At 59.4% G+C, this 25,164-nt stretch overlaps 1 protein-coding gene and 1 long non-coding RNA gene across 2 annotated transcripts in view; one reads left to right on the plus strand and one right to left on the minus strand.

Annotated features, from left to right (window-relative positions):
• TTC28 (tetratricopeptide repeat domain 28) overlaps nt 1–25,164 on the minus strand; it is a 607,700-nt gene that overhangs the window by 17,938 nt on the left and 564,598 nt on the right. Inside the window, exons 14-15 of the mRNA XM_039225918.1 lie at nt 12,543–12,687; nt 1,821–2,000 (exon numbers count right to left, since the gene is read on the minus strand). Of these exons, the coding sequence (XP_039081849.1) occupies nt 1,821–2,000; nt 12,543–12,687 (325 nt within the window). The remainder of the gene's footprint in view (nt 1–1,820; nt 2,001–12,542; nt 12,688–25,164) is intronic.
• On the plus strand, nt 18,507–22,896 carry LOC120227851. The gene is made up of 3 exons (XR_005527350.1): nt 18,507–18,598; nt 22,079–22,265; nt 22,611–22,896. It is a non-coding gene; the product is annotated as an uncharacterized LOC120227851 (long non-coding RNA).

The raw sequence follows: 25,164 nt of genomic DNA on the forward strand, positions 1-25,164 counted from the left end.
GGGGAGTGCAGGGCTGGGCCCAGCGCGGCTGCACCTGCTCCCCCACTGACCCCGTTCACTCGAATGTTTGACACCTTTTATACCCAGGTGCTGTTGTCACTGAGAATCACACCTGCTATATGACAAGCCCTTGACAACAGGGACTGGACGGTGGGGGAGGGGGCTCCCCTGTTTGTGCAGCCCCGGGGGCCCTGGGGCAGGAGGCGAGGCCGTGTGGGGCCAGCCTGCCCCACGCGTCTCACTCCCGCAGACCTCCCTGCGGGCCCCGAAATAAGGGGGACGCCCGTTCCCGAGGAGTCAGGGCTCAGAGGGGTGACAAAAGGCAAGTCCGTCTCAGCAGAGCCAGGGTGACTTAGGACACTCTGTACTGCAGAGTTCACAGTGGGCCTCTGCTCTGTGTGCTGCAAAATAGAAACATCACCGAATTCTAAAATCAGCGTAAAGAATCCAACAAAGTTTCTGGTTTCCCTTCAGAGGTGCCTTTTGATGCTCTGGGGGAGACATCAGATATCAAATTATTACAGAATAACTTGCTGGTGGCTCCACGTGGTGATGCCTCAAATGCTGGGCAAGAGACAGGCCACCTTCCCCCCGCCCCCCAACAGCAGGCTCACGATTGTCATCAGCACGAAGCTCTCTCAACACGGGCTGCCTCTGCCCCCCTGGGGGTCTCTGGCAGCAGACGCAGCGAGCGGCCCCCATGCAGGACAGTGTCTAGCAAGGCCGGCTCCCTTCGCATCTGGGGTTCGTGCACGGACACACAAAATAGAGGAAATAGTTTCTTTCCCTTTGAACTGATTCTCTTCCATGAGAAAGTTACAATCCAGTCACAGAACACAGTCAAACAAGTGAGGTTTCCCAAGCCCCGAGAGGCAGAAGCTGCCCTGGTTTGAACCACGTCAATGACCAAGGTCAACAGAGGCTAAGGCAGGTTTCAAGGGGGCTGTCCACACCCAGGGTCCAGGATTTGGGTTCCTAAACGAGCCACTTTCTCCCCCTAGGAGGAGCCCCATCTGAGCTGGCTCTGCCTGTGGGTCTGCGGGGCTCTGAGGGCGGCGGCAACTTGCGGGCATTTTCCGGTTTGAAGGCTGGGTGGGCAGCTGGGCTGCCAAGTGCGTGCCCAGCGGGTCGGGGGCCATGAGGGTCTGCGAGGGTTTGGAGAAGGGGAAGAGCCTCGGGGTTGGCTGGAAGGCTCTCTAATGAGGCAGGCAGGCCGAGGAGGCTGTGGGGGGCGACCCAGGACTCTGTGGATGGCCTACTGTCACCCTCTTGATTTTTGTGGATGTTTCTTCTATACCAACTCCTGTGCTGAATGAGATCCGAATCCCTGTTGGTCCCCTGAAAGCCACCTCATTTGTGTTCGGTTCTTTCGGTGGCCTGTGAGACCCTTCCCCACTTGACGGTAATCTCATTTGTGACCCAGCCCTGTCTGCGGCCCCCGCCGTGGGCAGACTCGGCGCCCAGGCAGCGGGCAGCATGAGGCGGGGGGCACTGGGGGAAACCCCGTTCCTCAGATACTCAGCCTGGCCTCGGGCCTGACCCGGTGCCTCTGAGTAGCTCACGACCTTGATGTCACAGCAAAGACATCTGGAGAGAAATGACACACATCATGGCTTCCTGGGGCAGTGAAGAACAGTCAGGGTCAGGAGGGCTGTCCCTCGGCCTCTGGACGGATCTGCTCTCAGGGCAACCTACCGGGCCGCAAACTACAAAGTTAACACCGTGAAGAGATCCCGCTCTGACCCCGGGGAGCCCAGCCCGGCCGGGAAGACCGTGGTCTGGGACCCCCTGCGAGGCACCGCAGCGGGCGCAAGGCTTACCTTGGACTGCGGGCTGAGGGAGCGGATGGACGGCACGGCGATGAGGGCGAAGCGCTCGTACAGGTACTCATTGGACGAGCTTCCCTTCAGGAGGGCGAAGGGGATGAGGTAGAGCTCCCCCTCCAGGACCAGAACCAGCTGCCGGTGCCGGCCCACAGGGCCGCTGGAGTGCATCAGGCCCTGTAGGGAGTGCGGACGCCTGAGCCGGGGCCCAGCGGGCGGGGGCCTGCCCGCACGAGGCGCTGCCGAGCCTGGCACAGAGGTGTGCCCAGGGAGCACCGGGCAGGCCCAAAGCGTCCACGTGGGGGCACGCGCGGCGGCTTGGAATGTCACCGGGTGGGAGCTTCCATCCACCTCACGGGCCCTGCCCAAGGGGGAGGTTGGGAGCCAATCCCTGTATTTTATTTTATTTTTAGAGAGAGAGTGCATGCGAGTGGGAGAAGGGCAGAGAGAGAGAGAGAGATAGAGAGACAGAGACAGAGACAGAGACAGAGACAGAGACAGAGAGAGAGGATTTCAGGCTGAATGCAGAGCCCGACATGGGGCTTAATCCCATGAGCCTGGAATCATGACCTGAGCCAAAATTAAGAGTCAGACACTCAACTGACTGAGCCACACAGGTGCCCCTGGGGGCCAGTCTTTTAAGTCAGCAGGGCAGGGTGGGAGACCAGTTCACCAGTCAAGGAGGGGGTATCCCACGAAGACCAGGACTGGCCCCAGAAGGTCTGTGGGAGGGAGGAAATTGTTCCAGAAAGAGTCCTGAGAGTCATGCACTGCAGAGGGCCAGGCCAGAGGAGGCTACGTTGGTTGGGAAGCCCTCAGAGCAGTGTAGGTGTGACTGCTCTGTGATGCCTGACCTGGGCCCCGGCAGAGCGTGAACAGAGATGATGCCGAAGCTGCTGCCACACGAGGGGATGCCACCCAGAGCCCGCCCGGGGAGGGGACTGCACACAAGCACGCAGTGCCCAGCTGCCGGCCCGGCCCTGGCTCTGGGGACAGTCACAGCTGGGTGCCTGTCACCCTCACCCCTGCTAGCCTGTGCTCCGCAGGAGCAAGCATGCGCACCTAATTCGTCTGATGTGCTGCCGCGGGCTCTTGGCTGAGGCTGCGCAAGGCACTCAGCTAACCCCACGTGACACGTGCCTGGTGGGAAGTTCAGTCTACAAACCCCCCCATGGCTCTTTCTCTTTTTAAAATTTCCAGATGCATCAAAAGAAAGCAGAAATAAAAACTACTAGGCCAATTTGCTTGCTGTTTACTTTAAGAGCTATTTCCCAAGAGGGTGTAAAGGAATCACTGTACAGCCCAGGGAGAAGGAAGTGGGGGTGTGTCACACTGTGATGACTTTCTGGGTTGGCCCAGGGAGGCGGGGAGGGCTGGGTGCCCGCGGCGGGCAGTCCCCACCCACAGTGGCCACACGGAGGGCCCTGCCTGGCCCTGCAGGTGGAGGTGGCCCTGGGAAGCAGCACTGGAGGGCCCTGACCTTGCTGATGGGTCAGCAGCCTAAACAGTGACAACCACTCACTGCTCAGCGGGGCCCCCCCATCCCACATGTGGGCAATGTGGGGGCTCGGGCTATTGCCACGTGCAAAACCAGACCCACCCCCGGCTGATCCAGCGTCACCAGGCATTTGTTGGACGAGATGCCAGCCCCACCCTCACAGGCCCTCCCTGGACTCCAGCTGCCGGGGCCCAAGCCCCCGATAAGTCCCTGTCAGGTGTCACCCATAGGTCGTGGGCTTCCCCGGGACACACACCACTCTTGAACAAGTCCCCAGTCATGACAGCATGCATCCATGGGAATCAGAGTGGACAGAGGGGTGCTGGGGCTGGTGAGGGTGTGCCGCTGAGGCTGGAGGCCGTTCAGAGAGGCGTCGCTGGCAGGGTGTTTGCAGGGATTCTGTGAGCTCTGCCTGCAAGGCCTTATCTGGGGCATCAGCCTAAACGTGGATGATGTCATGTCCCTTAATGCAGCGTGGGTGTCTTCCCCGACAATAAATTCTCATCTCAGGAAAATACAAAGCAAAGCCACACTGAGATACCACCTCACGCTGGTCAGAGTGGCGAAAATGAACAAATCAGAGGACTCTAGATGCTGGCGAGGATGTGGAGAAACGGGCACCCTCCTACACTGTTGGTGGGAATGTAAACTGGTACAGCCCCTCTGGAAAACAGTGTGGAGGTTCCTCAAAAAATTAACAGTAGAACTCCCCTATGACCCAGCAATAGCACTGCTAGGAATTTACCCAAGGGATACAGGAGTGCTGATGCATAGGGGCACATGTACCCCAATGTTCATAGCAGCACTCTCAACAACAGCCAAAACATGGAAAGGGCCTAAGTGTCCATCAACTGACAAATGGATCAAGAAGATGTGGTTTATCTATACAATGGAATACTACATGGCAATGAGAAAGAAAGAAATCTGGCCATGTGTAGCAACATGGATGGACCTTGAGGGTGTTATGCTGAGCGAAATAAGTCAGGCAGAGAAGGACAGATACCGTGTGTTTGCACTCATGTGCATCTTGAGAAACTTAACAGAAGACCATGGGGGAGTGTGTGTGGGGGGGAGTTACAAACAGAGAGGGAGAGAGGGTGACTCTTAAATACAGCAAACTGAGGGCTGATGGGGGTGGGGGAAAGGGGAAAGTGGGTGATGGGCATGGAGAAGGGCACTTGTTGGGATAAGCACTGGGTGTTGTATGGAAGCCAATATGACAATAAATTATATTTAAAAAAATAAAAATAAAAATAAATAAGTTCTGGTCTCTACGAGGGGCAGTCAGCGTCATGTGGCCCTGCTACTGGGAGTCCGTCCCCCTTACCAGGCGGGGGCTTCTCCATCAGCCAGGGAGACCGCGGAGAAGTCAGGCATCTGTGCCTGCTCGCAAGCTTACAATGACATACTCAGAGAATGTACACAAAAGCCCCTTACTGAACGAGGTGGTATTAAATATAGCATCACCGCAGGAGTCTAAGGTGACAGCCCCAGAGGGTAGGGGTACCTACCCAGGACGTGACCGGCTAGGGAGGGCCTGGCCTGGGCAGAGAAGGCCCGTGAGGTAAACAGAGAACAAGGCTAGGGAGGGCCTGGCCTGAGGACAGATGGGGACACGCAGCCTCATGGGCTGTAGGCCTCTGCCCCGTGGAGTCTGTGGACGCACCTCTGATGAAGTGTTCAGAGGTAGCCGCGTCACAGGGGACGGGGCTGTGCATGCTAACGCCAACGAGGAGACGTGCACGGAGAGAATGGGACAGGAGCCTGGCCAGAACTCGGTGAAGAGGGACCACAGTTGTGAGGGGAGGGGAGTCTCTGGAATTTGAGCCTGGAGATGGGTAGAGTTTTCCCTGAATGCACTGCATACCCCAATTCACAGGTCTGGGTCCTCTCAGAATGGAGGCTTGTGGTCGGTACTGAGCTGTGCGGGCGCAGCCCCGAATGGGACCCCTATCCAGACAGTATGGAATGTGGCAGGTGACAGCAGCACGGGCCTGGGGGTGGACGGGCCCCACAGCAGGCTGCCAGCTCTGGTTAGAAGATAGGGGACGGACTGAACATGCTGGACAAGAAGCCCTGGAGACGGGTACTGGATTTTCTGCATCCAGGGTACACGTGCACTGCCCTCATACCGAAAGATTAGCCATAATCCAATGTGAACTTGAAAATGGAAAATAAAGTGATGTCTCTTTCCAAATTACATATTGTCTATTAGATGGAAAAAGGAAATTCGAGGAAAGGCTGCTCTGCGCCTCTGCATGTTAGTCTAGACAGGGTATTTGTTGGCTTCTCAAGTCCTGGGCTTGTATGATAAACGAGCTCAGCATCAGCCCCATGCCAGCAACTAACACATTCCCACAAGTTCCAGTAAAGACGCCGACTTTCTGACTTCTGAAGTTTCTAGAAATGGATCTTTAAAAATAGCGTTAAGATAAAAAGGCCAGGGTGCTAAAACCTGTCTCCTCCCCCGGGGCCTTGCCCATCCCAGCGTGTGCCAGGCCCAGGGCGGAAAAAGAAAAGGGAGAGAGCGAGCACCCCAAAAGGGAGGCCTGGCAATGAGAGGCTTCAGGCTAAGCCCAGTTTTTGCACCGGGGGCAGGCTGTTCCTTGAGACGGGGCAGGTGGCGGGCACCCTGGAGAAGGGTGTCTGGACAGCCGTTAGACTCGGCTCCTGATACCCTGTTAGCACCTGCCTCATGCCGGGTTCCCGCAGAAAGGTCTCCTGTGGCGGCAGCTCGGTGCTGAGCTTTCTCAGGGGAGGCCGCGGAGGGAAGAGATGCTCCTGCTGGCCTCGGTCAGCGGTGTGTGTGTGTGTGTGTGTGTGTGGGAATGTGTAGTGGAGCCCAGAATGTGTGTGTCTGGGTCCCTGCAGTCTAGGCCTGGCGATCACCTTCCCACAGCCCTTTCTACATGAACACCGGGGCTCCGGGGAGCATGGGCCTTCAGCAGGCCCCCTGCCCCGGCAGGCGCCTGGACTCGCACCGCTCGCCCTTGCCAACCAGCAGCCGATTGTCTGCCCTCCTGCCGCCATGCAGGGGGTGGCCTTTGCTTGCCAGCAACTGAAGACACGCCCCTGCCTGGCCAAACCAGGGGGCTGAGCCACACCTTCCAGGGGTCCACCCTTTCCCGGACGAGCTCCATGCGGCCTGTGTCCCGGCTGCTGGCTTAAGTGCTATGTGCTCCACACAGGCCCCTGGGGTTCAGAGGACCTTCCTGCGTTCCCAACATACAGTGAGGGAGCCTCGCTGTTGCTAGAGGACACAGGGACCCCCTCAGGGTGTCACAGCAGCACAGGCCAGAGGAATAAACACCCCAATTCTGGCTCCACAAATTCTGGGGCAGATTCAACTGGATAAAATGGACTTTATCATCTACAAGGATTCCAGAAGCAAGACATGCTGGGAATCTGGATAATGCAGAGCCATGCTATAGGCTTGGGATTTTTGTCCTGACTCATACTTTTGATCGAGTGAATTGATCAGAACTTTTTAAGGTAGAGAAACCTCTTCTATGATGCTTCTGGGAGATCCTAGCATCACGGAAGCCTGCACACAGTTTCAGCAAATATCACATACCTGTTGGAAGTAATGCTCAAACCATGACTAAACTCTACAAAGACTGTAGACGCTGTAATCCAACGAGAAATGCAAGAGTAAAGGTCAACCCCTCGACTATTTTCTTTGGCCAGCCAAACAAACCATCGGTTTGCCTGAAGAACCAAATAAGGGGAGGGGGTCGGAATTTCGGTCCTGGGGAAAAGTGGCCAACGGCCAGCATAGCCAGAAGGGTCTGGCTGCCCCCGTGTCCAGCTTCGGCTCAATCAGCCAGACAGCTGCGTGCGCTGCAGGCGCCTTGTGCAACAACAGTCTTCTCTTTCTGGACCGACCTGGTAGAAATGAGCCCATGCACCCCCGGGGCAGGAACCTGCCGCGGTGAGGCTGGGATGGCCACCGTGGGACATCCACTGGAGCAGAGCCAGAGCCCAGCAGCACTGACCCAGGTGGGAACACCGCGCTCCTCGTGGGAGCCCACACATCGGTCTGGGCGCTCTCCCTGCAGGTTTCGGTGCCCCAGAAACCGGATGGAGCTTCCTGCCTCTGGTTTTCCTTCTCCTAATCAGTTGTAGAAAGGTTTGCTGTCCTTGGGTGACGTGTGGCCTCGTTTGAATATTACTACAGATGTCTCACTCAGAAGTCAGTTAGGCGGGCTGGCGGGCGGGCTGGCGGCCCTGAGCCTGCCAGTCTCAAGGGCCTCATCTTCCACTCCGTAGTCTGGAGGGTAGGTCTGTTGTTTCCAGGGACAAATGCTCCCTGGCCATCTCCAAACCCTCAATCTATGTAGAAAACAGGCACCTAGGTGGTCAGTCTCGTCTCCTGGGGCACTGCTCCGGGGTAAGCTGGTTTATCAGGCTACTGGATTTTGCAAGAGTCCTCTCCCCGGAGTGGTAATTAAAGGCACGACCCAGGCAGAGCTGAGCTGGGCCCCTGTCTCGTATGCATAGATGAGAGGCTTGGTTCCCAGAGCCCCAGTGCTCAGGAAGGTAGTTTACTAACCTAACCGACTTGAACTACAAGTTTGAAGTACGTTTCTGGGGATCCTGAAACAGGTGAGCCTATGTCAACAGGCAGCTCCCTTCATCGAGAGCAGAGGTGGGCAAGGAATACTTTCCTTCTGATCCTAATCATTCAGTCTTTCAGTCTGTCCTACAACCACGGTTTTACGAGTGTAAATACAGGAAACGGAATTTGGGTAAATGGAGTAATGATAAACAAGGATGACAGGGACTAGAACTAGAAGGAGTCCAAATTCCAGTGGCCCTGAAAGGCCCCCAGATCTGGGCCTCTGGAGAATGAGTCGAGCAAATCTTAGGCAATGCTCTACATTTGGCTCCATGATGGGAGCAGCCTCTGGCTTTGGGTGAAGCCCTGTGTGCAAACTGACGGGTGAAATGGGACCTGAGTGGATGAGCGGCTCCCACTGAGCAGCCTAGGGGGCCTCATAAGTCAGGCCCAGAAGCATGCCTGTCTTCTACTCTAGTTTGATTAAAAATAAATGCCAGGGACACAAACAGGGTCTGGGCCCTTTCACGCTAAGCACTTGCGACTTTTCTTTGGTGGCATTTTCTCCTGTGGGTGTCAGACAGGACTTGACTTGATGTCTGATGACGGGTCCCGTGCAGATACGGCTGGGCCCTCCTGGAAGAGGGCCAGACGTGCTCATCCCCGACAGCAGAGGACGGCGTGGTTCCAGGAAAGAGCCACGGCCATGTTTCCCTTAAGCCAAATTACATCAAATACTGGTAGAAGCCTAGGGTAAAATATTGTTCTGTTCCACTTCTCATACTGTCTGACAGTCCCTTAGCCACAGGACTGGGGCTAAACAAAGGCAGTTGTTCAAATAATTATAAGCCCCATGTGAAGAGGCTAATTGTTTTAGTCTTGAAGTGTCAATGATTTATAAGCTTGGACCTTCGTCTCTGATTTGTTTTTTCATTGAAAATGTGGAAGAGGGTCTGGCCCTGCCTGGTGGCTGCCGGGCCCGGAGCGGGTGGGTGGTGTCCTGTCGCCCTCTAGTGGCTGCCATGGAAGGCGGGTGTGCTCGCCTGAGGAATGAGCGGAAGATCCAGTCCCCTCCTCCGCCAGGGGGCCTCCCTGCAGCCCACCCCACACGGGAAGCCACCCGCTTCGCTGCCTCCTCGTCTGTCTGGACAGTGTGTCCCCAACACATGTCAACAAGTACCTGTTGAACGAATGGATGAAACTTCTCAGTCAAGTGTTTTTACTGAGGCACCAGGGACCCCTTCAGGAGCCTCGGACAAGCTCTTGCTCTGACCATGCGCTCTACTGGCCTCTGACAGGTTTCACTCTGGCTCCTCTGAGGCCGCCTACACCCCTTGACAGTATTTGAACACCTCGGCCACAGAGGAGAAGAGTTTAGCTATCAGAAACTAAGGACACGCTTTCAAACTCAGTGCGCCATGGCCAGATGGGGCCGTACCCGAAGGTGGGCATGGGGGCCGTGCCACGTGTGTTCACATGGCCCCGGAACGGCATGCTGGCACGTGTCCGGTGGCCAGGGCTTCCCCTTCCTTGGGTGGCTCACCAAGGCTGATTTTGTTCGCTTCTCTGACGTGGTTAGGGCCATAAATCCTGCCCAGCACCCCTGGAGGAGCACAGACGTCCGGGAGTGAGCTACCGCTCAGCTCGCTGGCACATTTTTACTGTCACAGGGGAACGTACTCAGGGGAGAAAAAACACAGGGCAGATGTGATAAACTTGTGGAATCCTTAAGAAGGATGACTTGAGGCTGCGGCGGCCCCTCTCCTGGGGAAGCCCTGCATGGGGTGGGGGGGGCACCTCTCCCAGCCCGCGCTTCTGCCTTGTACCGCTCTCCCCCCTGGAAGAGCCCCCTCCCGGTCACCACCCTCCCCTGGCTCAGTGGGGCAGGTGTGGGTCCCCTGCAGGCATGTCGGAGGATGCGTAGTCCTACCCGGAAATAAGCCAGGATCCGGGCACCTTGCCGGCTGGCAGGGTCAGGGACTCACTGGATTCCAAGCTGCGTCACAGCAGGCCCAGCCCCTTCCTTCTGCTCCCTGACCTCTGGGAAAGCTCCCAAGCGGCACAAACTGGCCACAGAAGACCCAAGGGCCGATCTGTGCCTTGGGCCCTCTGCTTGTATGCCCACAAATGAAGCATTCCACAAACATCACCCCGTGTCCACATGTCCCAGGCCCTGTGCCGGCTGCTGGGGACGCAGAGATGAGGGACCGTCGTTGCCTTCATGGAGTGTGGGGTGGGCTGAAGGGAGGGAAGGCGAGGATTGCCAAGAGCTAAGTTCTGAGTCTGGTGAGGAATGCGGTGCCATGAAAGACATGGGGTCTACGTGGAACCCAGTGATGGGTGGGGAGGGGATGAGCCTGCAGGGTGGTGGGAGAAGAGGGCAAGGAAAGCTTCAAGGAGGAGGGTACACTTGAGTCAGTCCAGAGAGAGGTGAGGAGCTCATCAACCCCAGATGACCGGAGCCTCCGAGTACATGCTTGGTCGCAGCCAGTCTCCATCTTTGCCCTCCACTCCCTGCCCGCTCTTCACCCTCCCCACCAGCCCCTTCCACATTCAGGGAATAAGTCATCTGGGACCTAAATGCAAAAGGGGAAAGGCACTCACACAGAGGGCCTGAGTGAGTGGACGAATGGAGGTCCCCAGAGCCTTTAGAGGGGCCAGGGATCAGTGCAAAATGCAGAGCGCAGGGCGAGCGGGGAGTGGTAGTAAGCCACCAAAATGGTCTGCATGACAGCTGGTGGCGGTAAAGGAAACCTGAAGAATCAGCCTCCGGGCACAGGCATATATTGCTTCCCTGAGATGTGGCACATAAATCACGCTCCAGAGGTGTGGCATCGGAGGCGCTCTGAGCTGGGCGCTCCCTGCAGTCCTGGCCCTTCATTAAGAAGAGGACGCTGAGGGGACAACAGTCCTAAGGACAGGACAGCCCAGCGCGCTGCAGGGAAGGAGAAGACAGGCCTGCGCCTCTGTGCTGACGGGCCCGGAGGCCTGAGGTGCCGGGAGGGGCAGTGACCGGGTCACAGCAGCCTCCTCACGCCAGGGGCTCTCGCTGCTTCTGCTGTCCTGCGTGCCCCTCACGTGCCGCCGCGCCCAGCCCTTCTCTGACCCGGCACGCTCTGGGGCCGTCCTCGCTCTCTAATGAGGACACAGGCACTAGAGGAAGGGAAACCGATGGCTGAGGTCGCCCGGCCAGGGGGGAGCAGTGTCAGAAGGGAGTCCAGACGGCAGCCGCCTCTGGTTCCCTGAGTGAGGGGAGTCTGGAGGGCCCAGGCAGGGCGCATAGCCTCCTGAAAAATACTGGCCAAGGTGACATGTGTCCTTGGCTGGCCAGGCAGGGACACACAGAAGCATTTCCTGGGAATGAAGGAATCAGGGTCAACGCGGGGACCCCTGCCAGTGGCTGAGGTGGACAAGGGCGCTGCGGGGCGGGGGGGCACCCAACATCTGCGAGACAAACCTCCCATCTGGCTGCAGGCAGCCGCCGGGGCAAGCAGGCCCGGAAGGCCTGTGGTCTGCTCCCTGAGCGCCCGTCAGTCCTGTGCTCCGCCTGAGAGCCAGGCGCCCACGGGTGCAGGCGCTCTGGGCTCTCCTTGGGGCCTGTTGGGGACAGAATGTTTGTGCCCCCCGAATCCACACCTTGAAGCCCTAACCCTCTGTGGGGTGGTACTGGGGGGGGAGCTTTGGGAGATAACCTGGTTTAGATGCGGCCAGAGCCCCATGGTGGGGCTGGGCCGGGACAAGAAGAGGAGGAGTCCAGAGCTCCGCGCGAGACAGTGAGAAGAGGGCCGCCTGCAGAACCGGAACAAGCCGGCGTCCTCACCCGGGACGAGAAGCCTCCAGAACTATGACAAGTGGACGTCTGGACCACCTGGTCCGTGCCATTTCGTTAGAGCAGCCAGAGCAGACTAACACACGGTCATATACAAAGGCATCTGATAGGCTCACCATTCAGGTGTGAAAGACCGCCCAGCCCTTTGGTGCCCCCACCCGGGCGGAGAGCCGCATCCGCAAGGAAGAATGATGTGCCAAGACCAGAGCCACAGAAACCCGCTGAGGCCGTTCTCAGCCTTCCCAAGGAAGCCTAGGTGAAAAGGTGTCCTTGACGCCGGACTCTGGGGTGTAGTCAGTAGCCCCTGATGGTAGCAGGGGCCGAGGAGTCTGTTCCCCGTAGACAGCATGGCCCTGGCACACGCAGCTCAGGCCAGAACCCCCCTCCCCAGGGGCAGGTGGGAGGTGGGAAAGCTGCCCAGCAGGGGGAGGCAGAGCAGGGGCACGTCCCTGCCGGCCTGTGCCCAGGACTACGCGAGTGGCGGGCTCGTGCTGACCATTGCGGGCCTCCCTGGGCCCTCAGGGGTGTGGACTGCTGAGAGGAGGGGGAGGGCAGCACTTCCTGTGGACCTGACACAGCTGGAGGGAGCAGGCTCCCCCTGTACCCGGCAGCTGGACCCTGGGCCGTCACCCACTAACCAGCAGCCAGCCTGAATGTGCTCTCAGACACCGGCTGAGAAGCTGGATGGACAAGGTGTGTGTTCTGGAACCCTCCCGCCCACCCCGGGTCACAGGAGCCCATGTTGTGTGTGAGGGGCACACGTGGGCGCTGAGTGGTAAATGATGCGTCCTGATGCTCAGAAGCTTCTTGGCCCGGGGGTGGGGGGTCACTTACCCCTTCCATGGGTGCTATGAGCAGGTCGTACAGGGCACGGAGAGGGGGCCTGGCGAACGAGCTCTGCCTCCGGGGGAGCGAGGAGGCCCCGTCCTTGATGGGCGACATGGCGCTGCTGGCCAAGCTTGTCATGCTCTGGCAGCTCCTGGGGACAGAAGGGCAGGGGGTCAGGCAGGGAGCGCGGTGTGGGGGTTGGGGGTGCCACGCTGCTCGCCCCGCAGCGCTTGGGTCCTGGTCCTGGAGAGGGCGGGTCGGAGGCTGCACAGCAGGGCCCGCCCGGCCTCCCTCCCCTCCTCTCAGGTGACCTGCACAGAAGGGGACCTGCAGAAACCGCAGGGCGAAGCAGCTGCACACAGCAGCCGACATGCCTGCGGGGTTTTCCCGGGCCAGCAAGTGTCGGGAGCGCCGCTCCAAGGGTCTCATCACACCCCGTGTGCAGCGCCTGTGCAGGCTGGCGTGGCCGCTGCCGGGACAGACGGTGCCCCACGGCCGGTCAGTCTCCGGCCGGAGCCGGATGAGACAAGGGGACGCGGGCCCCAGCCCGGGGCTCGGGTCAGCCGCCGCGCACCCGCTGGCCCCGCGCACAAGGCCCAGACAGACCCCGCACAGCGGGCCGGCGGCTGCAGGCTTCTGTTTGCTTTGTAGCCTGTGCTCCAGGGCTGCCAGAGTTTTACTAGTATAGGTGGCATTCTCGAAACAAGGTCCCTGAGGGTCACACTCCCAACACAGGATGAAAACATTCATTTCCTGGGGCGCCTGGGGGGCTGACTCTTGATTTCAGCTCCGGTGGTTCCGTGAGCTGTCAGCAGGAGCCCAAGGAGCCTGCTTGGGATTCTCTCACTTCCTCTCTCTCTCTGCCTCTCCCCTGCTCTCTCTCTCTCAAAATAAAGAAAGAAACCTCAGGGGAAAAAAAAGTGTTTTCTGAGCACCAGCTACCTGCCAGGCACGGCTGTCGGCCCTGGGGACCTACAGAGGACATGCAGCACAGGTGAGCCCAAGAGAGTGGGCGGGAAACCCGCACACTGACCATGAAGGGCCAGGCCGCCCCCACCCTTCCTCCTGAACCTGCCCTGCCACTCGGCCAGAGGGGCCTCAGCACAGCCCCGGGACATCTCTGCGCGACCGCTGGACAGTCAGCGGTCTCAGCCTTGGCCCAGACTCCACGAACATTTTGGAGTTTCTGCTACGCACTCAAGGGCCTTAAGGGGGAAAGACCAGGTCTGACACGAGGCCCACCTCCAAGAGCCTGACCGCTCCCTGAGAGAAGACGGGAAGGCAGCGCTCCCTCCCGGCCTGGACCCAGGCTATCTAAGGAAACGATGTGGAGGGTCTGTTGGTGTGTTCCAGGTAGAGCTCTACCCCTGGCTTCCCCCCACCCCCCTCAGTGTTTTTGGCAACGTCCGCCCGACCTAGATTCTAGGGCTGTGCCACGCAGAGCTGTGAGCGCCCCGGCACCCCCGCCCCTGCAAACGGAGGGAGGGCAGAGGACTCGGAGGCGGGGGAGCCCGCTCACGTCCACCCTTCTGTCTTCTAGCTCAGGAAACGTGTCATTACAAGCGACTGGGGCTGCGGCGGCGTGTCTTCACTGTCAGAGCCAGCGGAGCGGAGATAACCCTGGAGTGACACTCACAGGCTCTCTTAATTCCGCGGCCCCCACGGCGAGGAGAGGTGCCCCCCAAGGAGAGCGCCAAACTGCTCTCCATAGGAGACGTCCTGGCGGAACGCGCGGTGTCTGTCATAGGCCTGTGCGTGCTTGCATTCCCGGCAGACAGAGATCACGGCCCAGGAGCCCGCGCTGCCAGGGGTCAGCAGGACAGGGCGGCGACTCTCCGCTCGGTGCCCTCTCCCTGCGCCCTCCCTCTTCACTCCTGGGAGAGGCCTCTGCCTGGGTGGTGGGCCTATAACCCCACAGGATGCCTCGGCGGAGTCCGACTGGTCTGGCTGCAGGTGTCCAGGGCAGGTGCTAGGTCCCCAGCCGATGCTGTGGGCACAGGTCTCCACAATGACCGCCGCTGGGGCCCCCCACAAATCCCAAGGTTCTGAACTAACAAGCTTCTGGAGAAAGAGCCCCCGTGAGCTGCCCTCTGGGCTAACAAGAGACCAGTGTAGTCCAAGGGCACGGGGAGCCCCACGCATACCACTTACTCCAAAAGCATAGAACCACATGCTGACAGTGTGAGGTGCTGCCGTGTGCGTTCCGGAAGCAGCCAAGGAAGCGCCGGGGAGGAGGAGGTCTGGAGGGAGCTGGAGGTGGGGAGGTGCCTGGGGAACAGACCCGCTAGGTGCACATCCCAGCCTGGGCCGCTGGGCCTGGCTTTCTGCGCCTGCACAACTGGGAAGTGCTGCCCACAGGCCCCAAGTGGCAGGACGGGAGAGGGCCGCGAGGCACCCGGCACCGCAAGTCACTGTGAGTCTCAGCTGATGGGACAGCGAGGGAGGCAAAGGCCTGGGCAGGAGGGTGTGATCCCAGAGCGCAGGCACAGATGGCATTTTATTGAAACCCATGCAGTGCCAGGGGCATCTAAAGGGCCTGACGATGCTAACCTATTCCACTCATGGCACTGCCCGCCGCGGGCCAGGCCTGCAGGTCCCTGCACGGGCCACAGGAAAGGGAACGGCTCCCTCAAAGGTCTGGGGGCCCCAAGTCACAGGACGCTGACCAACTGCTGGTCAGCAGAGCAAGGGAGGGCTTTCTGGGAGACGGCCATTTGACGCAGGCACCATCATCTGGAGTCAGCTGCCCGTGGACAAGGTGGAGAAGGCCATTCCAAGCTGAGGGAATGTGGGGAATGGCACAGACGTGGGGATAGAGACTGAGGTCACTGGGGCAGTGAGTGTGGGGGACACACGTGCCAGCTGGGCCTGCGGCTCCGGGGCTGTGCTGCGGGGAGACCAGGACCCTCCGCAAGCATCAGGCCTGTCTCAACAGGGAGCCCCTGGGCCCAGGCTAGGTCCTTCCCTGGGACGACCAGAGGGGCCCGTCTGAATCTTTCCCTGGGAACCTCCCCCTTAGTCTCTAGGGCTGGGCCTGGCTGAGCAGCCACCATCAGGCTGTGTCACAGCCCCCCCACCCCCATCCCCACCCCTAGCTCTGGGGAGAATCAGTCAGAGGTCCTTGGCCAGGACTGAGAGACACATGGACAATCAAGGCGCCCAATTACTCTGAGGCAGTTTCCTGGGACACCCTCTAGGGCAGCTGTTTCCAGGTAGTGCAAATTTCTCACGAAGCAGGACCCGGGCACCCCAGGCCACACAACCCGCCAGTGGAGGCCCCATGTCGGAGCCACAGCGGAGCCACCCTGCCTGCGGCTCCTGACTCTCCCAGGCTGTCGAGCCCACCCCCACATCCTCTCTCCTTCCTGACTTCTGCCCTTGGACGCCACGGGAGGCCGCCTCGCAGATGCTTGCCCCCGTCCCTTGCGAGGCCCGGTGTGTCTCAGATGAACGTCTCTGGAGCCCCAGCTCCCTGGCACTGACCCTGGCCGGGCCAGCCTGGGCAGGCATGCCTGGAGCCGAACACGTGGCGATGCCCCAGAGATCGAGCCTCTGACCTGTCCTATTCAGTGGAAAGCACCTATCCCCAGAGATACCATTTTCAAAGTAAAAACAAAAGCCAAGAAAATAGTTTGTGTTTTAAAAAAAACCTGACCAACCTGAAATCACAATTTGAGGTCAAAGTAAATGCATTTGACTTTCTTTCCCTGAACGAGAGGCATCTGTGGCTTGAACTCAAGCCGGCTGCCGTGGGGGCTCCTGTGTCTCCTGCAGGAAGACGGCTCTGGCGCCGCCCCCCCCCCCCAAGGGCTGCCCCCTGGGCGGCAGCATGTGCTGGTCACTATCAGACAGCTGGCCCGGGGGGCAGGGGGGAATCGGAGCACAGCTCACCGAGGCTAAGAGCTACCAGGGCCTCCTGAGGTGTAGGCCTGGGGGGTTGCGGGCCAGGACCCCGGTGGTGGCAGTGCCACTGCCACCCCATGTAGACTTCAATCAACGAGCCCCCCTTCACGTACTGCTTCTGTTTTCACCACAACACTTAACGGTGACCTCCCACAGCTATTTACTGGGGTACGTCTGCTCAGACATCTGCATAAAGGCCTATTGGATAATTCAAAACAGCCAAGCGGGCGGCTCCTCGGCCCTGAGCCTGGGAACGCTTACCCACAGCAGCAGACCTCCTGGTGGCCTCTGTCCCCTCCTGGCCATGGGGCTCTGGCAAGTGCGTCACCCTCCTATCTCCCCCTTCACCTTGCTTGTAAAAGGAAGGGGTTGGACTAATGTCCTTGTGGGTATCTTCTAGTCTTAATAATAAATTAAAAATCTACTCAGTCTAGGAAACTGGTGAGACTGTGCTTTTCTGCCCCCTGTGGTGACCGACAGGGCACTGCCCCAGCCCCCAGAGCCCGGGGCTTGGCAGCCCCCTCTGTGCTCACCCGGTGTGACGCCAGTCCCAGGGAGAGGCTCGGAGACACGGCCAAACGGCAGCAGGTCCTGAGGCTCTGAACCCCGCCGGCAGTGGGTGGTGGGTGTGAAGGGGCACATGGCATGATGCGCCCCCTGCTGTCCTTGCGGGCACACCTGCCTCCTTCCTGGCGTGGCCACCACATGGTAGAGAGGCCGTGGGCTGGGCTGGGGTCCTCTCGGTTACTGCACTGCTTTGCCTTCTGTGGGGCCTTTCAGCCTTGGCTGACTTCTCTGTGCCTCAGAAATCTGACCCTAAGACAGAGAAAAGTGCTTTCCACTTATCAGAACGGGAGTGCTGACCCAGATGCAGACGATTCCCACGGGGCAGGGGTGTGAGGGGCGCATCTAGGCACCTGCCACACCGGCCATGCCCACGTTCCCCTCTCCGGGTCTCAGGGGGCATGGTTGCTCCTCCTTTACCGACAAGGAACCAAGGCTCCCAGAAGGTCAGAGACCAGCGCAAGGACACAGAGTGGGGGAGGGGGAGGGGCTTCTGACCAGCGACTGCCGGCCTGCACCTGCCTCTGGCCCCCGCCTGCCCCGCTACTGGGAACGAGCTGGGAGCTGACAGCCGGGAGCCTCCCCTGGGAGCCGCTCTACTTCTCTGGGCTTTTCAGGATCCACAAGGAGGGGCCAGGCTGCCAGGAGCCATGGCTGCAGCACCGCGCTGCTCCAGCAGGTGGCACTGGCCCCCTTTCCTCAAGGCCTGTCCGTTTATTGCCAGGGACCCCATGGGGCTAATCGACCCACTAACTCTCAGCAGAGAGATTTTCTCACACCACACCGTCTTTATTAGCTCATTCCTCAGATGACTTTTATTAATTTACTCCTGGAGAAATATTCGCTTTCTCCACCGCATGGCTGTCTGCGTGGCGGCGGGAAAAGGAGAGCGGGAGAGCTCAGACCCGGGGAGAAGGGAGGCCGCCGGGCAGGGCGGAAGCTGCCGGGCCTCTGCGCGCACAGGACGCGGAGCAGGGGATGCCGTGTGAGGCGCTGCGAGCAGGGCAGCGCCATCGGGGTGTAGTTTATGTCTCTGCAATGATGACAAACGCCAGGCGGCCGGGCGGCACTCGCCGCTCATGAATCTCCCTTCGGGGATGAAGAGATCTATTCCCCACGCGGGGTGATTTATAACTGGGATGGGCGCCGCAAAAGCCCGTGCGCGGGGACGCTCGGGCTCACACACGCCGACACAGCGCGCGCCGTGGCCGTGCCGGCGCTGGGTGTGTGCCTGCCGGTGTGAACGAGCCCAGCATGAGGGGAGCCAGTGAGGGTGGGATCAAACCGCAGCGCCGCGTGGACACCAAGCCAGGCGACCTCCCGTCAGGGCTCCGCTGGGGGCGGGGGGGGGGGGGGGGGGCGGTGGTCACTGTGCACACGGCTGGCCGCGCCAGGCACCCCCACCGCAACACACACACATCGGTTCTGCGCTTTCTTATCCAAACATGGAGAGCGGACCGAGCAGGTGGAAACGCCCGCTCAAGCCTGACACCTCCAGGAACAGCCAGTCACCGGGCCTGGAGATCCCGTCCCACTGTCCCTGCTGCACGGAGTCAGGAACCAGCAGCCGGAGCTGAGCGCTACCCTCGCCGCATGTGAGCAGGCCGGCTTTGGCTTTCCCCACATGCAGTGGGACCCGAACCCTGGGAGACTGGGAATAGGACCCCCTCTGGGGAGGGGGGAGGAGGCAGGAGGCCTGGCGCCACCATGGAGTTCGCTCTCCTTTCCCACCTCCTTCCTGAGCCCCACCCCTGCGCTCTCAGTTCCCACCAGGCACTCGGTGTGTGTGTGTGTGTCGGGGGGGCATCTTTCCATCCAGGTGTAGGGCTGTGGAGTAAGCTCACCAGGAACACTCACTGCAGGGCACACCCAGCCCTGGCATCCTCAGCACCAGCAGGGGTGGGGGCAGGAAGGGAAGTACCTGATGGGGGCCTCCTCTGGGGTGGGTGCTCCTCTGCAGTGCAGTCAGGCAACAGGAAGCCTGCAGCCTGGAGGGGGGCCTGTGTTCTCTGGGGAACCCAAGGCCTGGAGCTATTTCCATCTCAGGGCCCGAACTTCCATCTGGAGTGCACTGTCCCCCCCTCCCCCCAACCGTGGCCGACCCTGCACGGAGGGCCGCTTTCCCGGGACCCTCTGTGAGCGGACCCGGCCTCCAGGTCAGGGCTGTGCAGGGGGCAGGGAGGAGGGAGGAGACTGCTCCCCATGGAGGGGAGCCTGCTGCAAATGTGGCCTCATTTTCTCAGCCATCTTTCCTCTTCAGCTCAAGCAAGGGCTCCTCACCCTCCCGGGGTGTCTTCATCAGACATTCTCACTTTCTAACAGCTACTTTGGGCAGCTTACTGTCTGTGCTCACAGCTGCACGGGTGAGTCAGGCTGCCTGGTCCCCGGGGGAGTCCTGCCTCTGCTCCTCTCAAGCCTTGAGAGCCCCTCCACCTCATCAGTAGGGGCTTCCTCACAGCCAAGCACTGCCCTTGGGAGAGCCCTGGGCAGACGGTGTGTGGAGCTGTGTGGTTCCGGCCTCCCTGCCCTCAGCCCTGCCCAGGACGCTTGAAAATCCCCTCGAGGACTCCGACCTCTGGACTGAGTCTTCTGAGGGATGGGAGCTGGCTTGAGATTTGAGCAAGTACCTGGGGTGTAAGGTACCAGTGGAAGAATTTAATTGGCAAATCCATTATATTCAAGTAGCCAGAGATGGCTCAATTCAATTTACAAAGGACTCTGATACCATTCAGTGACTCTCTGCTGAACATCTTCCCATGAAGGGTTGTCTCCTCTGGGAGATGAAGGCTGTCAAATGCATTTTAAGTACTTATTCAATAAGCTGTCGGCACTTTCTGCCTAGTCCCCTCCTTAATTACTGAGCGCCTGGCTCTCCAGATCTGGCTCCCTCCTCAGGAGAAAAGCCACGGGGCTGGGTGGGCCCAGGCAGAGACCCTGGCTTCCCATCAAGGCTGGCTCCTCTTTAGCTCAAGGCCAGCCTGGGGCCGCACATGGCTTCTTCTCTCCTCTTGCTTGGAATGTTGGGTTTGCATGCAGGTTCATGGCCTAGGTGAATGGCTGTGACACTAAGCTCTACCAAGAGGGCTTGGGCCCACCCTCCCCCACCTGGGGTGCTGTGCCGTGACCATGTGCTCTTTGTTGTGATGCGCATGAGGCTCCATGGCTGCGCCTGCAGATGGTCACCTCGGGAAAACCTGATGCCCAGGCCACCTGGCATGGGCCTTACCTCCTGACCACAGTCAGCGGTTGGGATAGATGGCCCAAGCCAGGCAGTCAGTGGGGGGACAGGCTTATCATAAGCCCTGGGACAGAGAGAAGAAAAGACGATCCTGCATGTGGTGGCCTGTCTAACTGATGCATGTCCAGCAACACAGGGAAACCCTTCTCCAGAGGGCCTTGCCCCCATATGCGGTTTGTGAGCCAGCCTTCCCCCTCCCCTGTACCTAATAAGCCTGAGAAGTCTCACCTACTGGCTTATAAAGAATCCCCAGAGCCATATTAGTGTTGTTCAAAGATAGAAACAGGTAGTGAGCTCCCTGTCACTGGAGGAGTTCAAGCAAAGGGAATGATCATGTGGCAGGGGTGTTAGATGGCTAGTAATCTGGGGCATGAGCACTGTCTTTGTAGAGGGGCAGACCTGGATCCTAATGCTGCCTCTGTTGCTTACTAGCTGTGTGACCTTGGACAACTAATTTGGCTTCTCTGAGCCTCAGGGCCCTCATCTATAAAAAGGGGATGCATTGTACCTGCCATGGCTGTTGTAGGGATTGACTCAGATAATACATGTAAAGCACTAAGCACAGTGCTGGGTTCTTGGTGAGTAATGAGTAGTAGTTGGGTAGTTTATTTGGTCTTTCTGGCTGTAAGGGGAGGAAGCATCAAGCTCTCTAGTCAAGTTCTGGGGTAGAGAGTCTGTTCACCACCCCCCACTCCAACCACCACACACACAAAAGGGTTATCGGTGCCATGGAAACCTCAGACCTGGGTGGGGACAGAAGGAAACTGCTTACTACACAGCAGATCTGTCTGTCATCACACTGGTGGCATCCTCCTAACACCTCCCACTGTCATCCCCAGTTTCCAGATGGAAAAATAAAAGGCTCCAGGTCACCCACTACTAAAAGTTCCCCAATCCAGGAGTGCCTGGCCCCAAAGCCCCAGGCCCCCTCCCCGCCTGTGCTGCACCACATTGCCTAGGCGCACGGACCACGGCTATAGCCAGAGCACCGCCTGTGTGGGGCCTCCCGGTGGGCGGCAGGCCTCTGTGGCATTGCTGCAGCCTGCTTTGGGCGGCGCTGGAGGCCCGTGTGATATGGATGTTTATAAAGAACCGGAGCCAAGCATCCATGCAGACCCACGCAGGACACAAATGCAGAGAAACATGGGTCTACATGCTTTCCGGTGTACTGACTGGGCTGAGCTTGTGGAGTTAGCCTTATTTCCTCCCCAGGCCTCTAGGAATCTGGGGCACAAGTGGTCCCCAGCCTCTTCTCCGGTGCACATCTCATTCCGTCTCACCTCCCCTGCAGACCAGCCTTTTTGCTCATGAAATTGAAGGTCAAGGGCAGGCTTTGGAGCCCTCCTCCCTCCCCACTGCCAAGGCCTGACTCTCTGGGGTTGGGGAGGGGGCCTGGGGAAGGAATCAAGTGCTGCCAATGCCCCTCCAGGTGACTCTCTGTCCCCAACACAGGGCAGCCAGACCTGGGGGGTGGCCCCCCAGGCCCCCCAGGCTGCACCCCCACGACTCTCATTGCTGAGGTGCTCTGCCCAGCAGATGGCCCCTCAGTGGCTGAGTCCACGTGACAGACCTATCGGGAAAGGCCCATGCGGGAGCCACACTACACATGGCTGTGCAGAACATGCCGTGGCCGCCCGCTCTCACCCGGGCTCCTCTCCCTGCCCCACAGTCAGAGGAGGCTGGTTTCCCTGGGATGGTGACACTCCCCTCGCTTCTTGCAGGAACCCAGCCCTTGTGAGGATTCTCCTGGGGGCAGAAACCTGAGGGAGGGCCCTGGCCCCTTACGTCCCCTCTCTCTAGGATGAGGACACTTAACACTTCTTTGTCCACCACTTAGGCTCCAGCCACTCCTCTCTGGGCAACAGGGAAGCCCCTCGGCACGCTGTGTCACACGCACAGCCGCGTGTGTGGAGAGTGAAGATGCAGGGTGCACACTGTGCTGGTGGCAGCAACAGAAATCAGAACATTGCTCTCTGGGAGACCTGGCCTAACTGACCCTGGACGGGCACAGCTTCAATGCCAAGGTGCCGCCCCGGGACCCTGAATCCAGATGAAAGCTGTCCAGTTCTTCCCCCGCTTTCCTGTAGCAACTGTGGCCCGAATGCCCCCAGGTTGAGCCCCACATGCGTGCGCATACACACGCATGCACACACATATACACACACTCCTCAAACACACATACCCTCTACCACACATGCATGGGCGCTGGCTTTCCAGCCCTCAGCACAACTTCCAGAACATTCTGCAGGCTGAGGGGCAGCGTCTCTGAGGCCTGCTTCTCTGTCGTGTGGGCCCGCACCAGGGTCTGGGTGCTAAAGGAGAGAAGAGTCCTGCTTTTTTATCATCAGGGGTCCCTGCCCTGTACTCAGGTGTCTTCTACCAAAGTGCACGGGTGAGAAGAAACCAGTGCTGTGGAGGCCTCAGGCCCACAGACAGAATGAGGAGCCAGCCTGGGGAGGCAAGGAGAAGACTGATGCCAGGCCTCATGAGACGCACCAGCCGCGGCAGCCTTGCTGCCAGACCGGTCCAGCAAACCACAGCCCGGAACAAACAGGCCAAAGAACCCACAAATCACCGAGCCGGAGAGCCCCGGGGAGGGAGCCAGTGCTGGCCCCTGCGCACGAGGCCCTGCACACATGGCTGCCTCCACTTCACCTCTGCAGGCTCTTGGAGGGCGGGGGGGCGGAGGGGGGGAGCACTCTGCAAGTCCTTAGTATCAGGAGTCTGCAAAAGCCACTTAGCCGTTTCTGTTCAGAGACAGAGCAGCTCCCCTGGTGGGATGTCGATGACATCGCTGGGCATGGAAGGGGCAGGGAGGGAGGCCTGGGATCCAGGGCAGGGCACTTGGTAGTGGTTGAGGTGAAGGGGACGGGGGGGGGGGGGGGGCGGGGGCTGACAGGGCAGCTGGGACGCCTGGCCTGAAATCCAGCTTCGGCACTGTTCCCGTGTGGGCCTCTGGCCCCTGACCCCTGGGTGCCCCTCAGCTGTGAAAATGCAAGGCTGGACTGGATGTTAGCAAGGGCCTGCGCTGCTCTAGCTGACAAGTGTCCTTGTCATCTCGTGTCATCTCGTGGTCCTCGGCATCTGTGGTCCCTTCCTTAGCTCTGTCCCCTTGGGTGGAAGCCAGAACCTCCTTCCTGGGAGCACTGGGGAGGGGGAGGGGGGCGGCAGAGGGCACTCGGCAAACTGTCCTGGGCCTTATGGGCTGGCTGCATGGAGCCTGAACAAACACGGGCTGTCTCCCTCATGCATCTGCCCTCCGAAACCTCTAGAAGGTGAGGATGGGAAGTGTCTGTGGATGCTGCTGAGGGAACTAAGCGTGGAGCAGTGGGCAGCAAGGCCCAGGCTCCCCACCCAGCCCCAAGGCTGGCCCACCTTCAGCTGAGACTGCACTGTGTAAATGAACCAACAAATTAATCCATACTATTGCACCCATCGGACCTATGTCAGAGCAGATCTGAAGGACAAAAACCATTTTCCCAAAACGAGCAGCTCCCTGACCCACAGTTCATACCCCTTGCCACCTAGGGATGCTGACCTAGGGTCTCAGCCCTGAATGCAGGGCTCCCGACCACTGGCCATGGACGCCTGATGGCCCGCCCTTACCATTCTCTCATGTCAGAGACCTGAGGTGAGATCAGAAGAGGAAGGGCAGGTGAGGCCACGGCCCTAGGTGGCCGCCATCTGCTGCACGCAAGTCTTATCCCTTTCGAAGTCTATCCCCCCTCCTTATCTTAGGAGTTCCAGCTTAGCACTGTCCTTCCCACTTTACTCAAAACCGTAGAACACCGCCAGGGGTACGGTGCCTCCTCTGCACTGGGGGGCCGGCCGGTGTGTTATTTATATATCAGCTCCTTTAATACCCACGGTCAGGGAACGCTTCAAGGTAAAAAGCCTGTCCCCACTCTGGGGATGAGGAAACGGCCTGGCACCGTTCACACAGCTGGTGAACAGCAAAGGCAGGACACGAGCCCTTCACGCCATAGTCCCCAACCACAATGGCATCACCTGGCAGTCAAGAGTCACCTGCTTCCCAGGCAGAGATGCTGACAGAGGGGGATGTGAGCCCATCTGGCCACGTCCCTACACGAAACAAAACGGACGGGGAGATAAACCAGCCTGAAGCTGTCGTTCCCTCCAACCAGGCTGCCAATTCCTACATCCCCAGCCCCTGGCTCCCGTCCCACATGGCAAGCCCTTGGGAAAGTAAACATGCATTTGTCACCTCGACAGCACAATAACGGGAGGAACCAGGGCCCGTAGCTGGAGCGGACAGGGCAGACCATGTACAGCAGGGCTGCCAGGCCGGGTCCAGTCACTTCCCTCCTGCGTTCCAGGCTTGACCTGCTGCCCTTTAAAGTCAAGGCTGTGGCAGGGAACCGAGAGTCTGGGAGGTCTTTCTGGAAAGGTTTATCTAAATATGACTCCCAGATTGTGGCCAGGACACCAAATGATAGCGGGACAGCTGCCCCTCACCCCACTGCCTGCCCCCGTTTATCTGGATGCAGCTCGGCTATTACGCCTGATGAAAAGATACAAGGGTGTGCTGGCTGGCAAGTTTAAGCCCTTTTTGTTCAAGTACTAGAGAGACTGGGTCTGAGGTTGGATGGCTGGGCTGGGGTCTGGACAAGTTCTCCTCCAAGGAGGGCTGGCATCCCTGCTGTCCTTGGCTTCCCTCAGTCCCCGGTGCTGGCCCACAGGTCATTGACAGAGGGTGGCCGAGAAGTAGCTGGAACTGTTCCGTCCGGATTCTGCCTGTTGTTGGGACAGCCGGCCCCTGGACCTCCCACCCCACACAAATGCAGACTGCCACGTCCAGCCTGTCACGTTTTCCTCACACGACCCAGGGGTGCCGCTGTGGCCCCGAGGCCTTGACCAGCGTGGGGCTGTGGAAACTCGTGCCACGGGCCAGAAGCCCAACTG

Source organism: Hyaena hyaena, unplaced genomic scaffold, assembly GCF_003009895.1.
Source record: "Hyaena hyaena isolate Hyena2069 unplaced genomic scaffold, ASM300989v1 scaffold_19, whole genome shotgun sequence".
Taxonomy (NCBI): domain Eukaryota; kingdom Metazoa; phylum Chordata; class Mammalia; order Carnivora; family Hyaenidae; genus Hyaena; species Hyaena hyaena.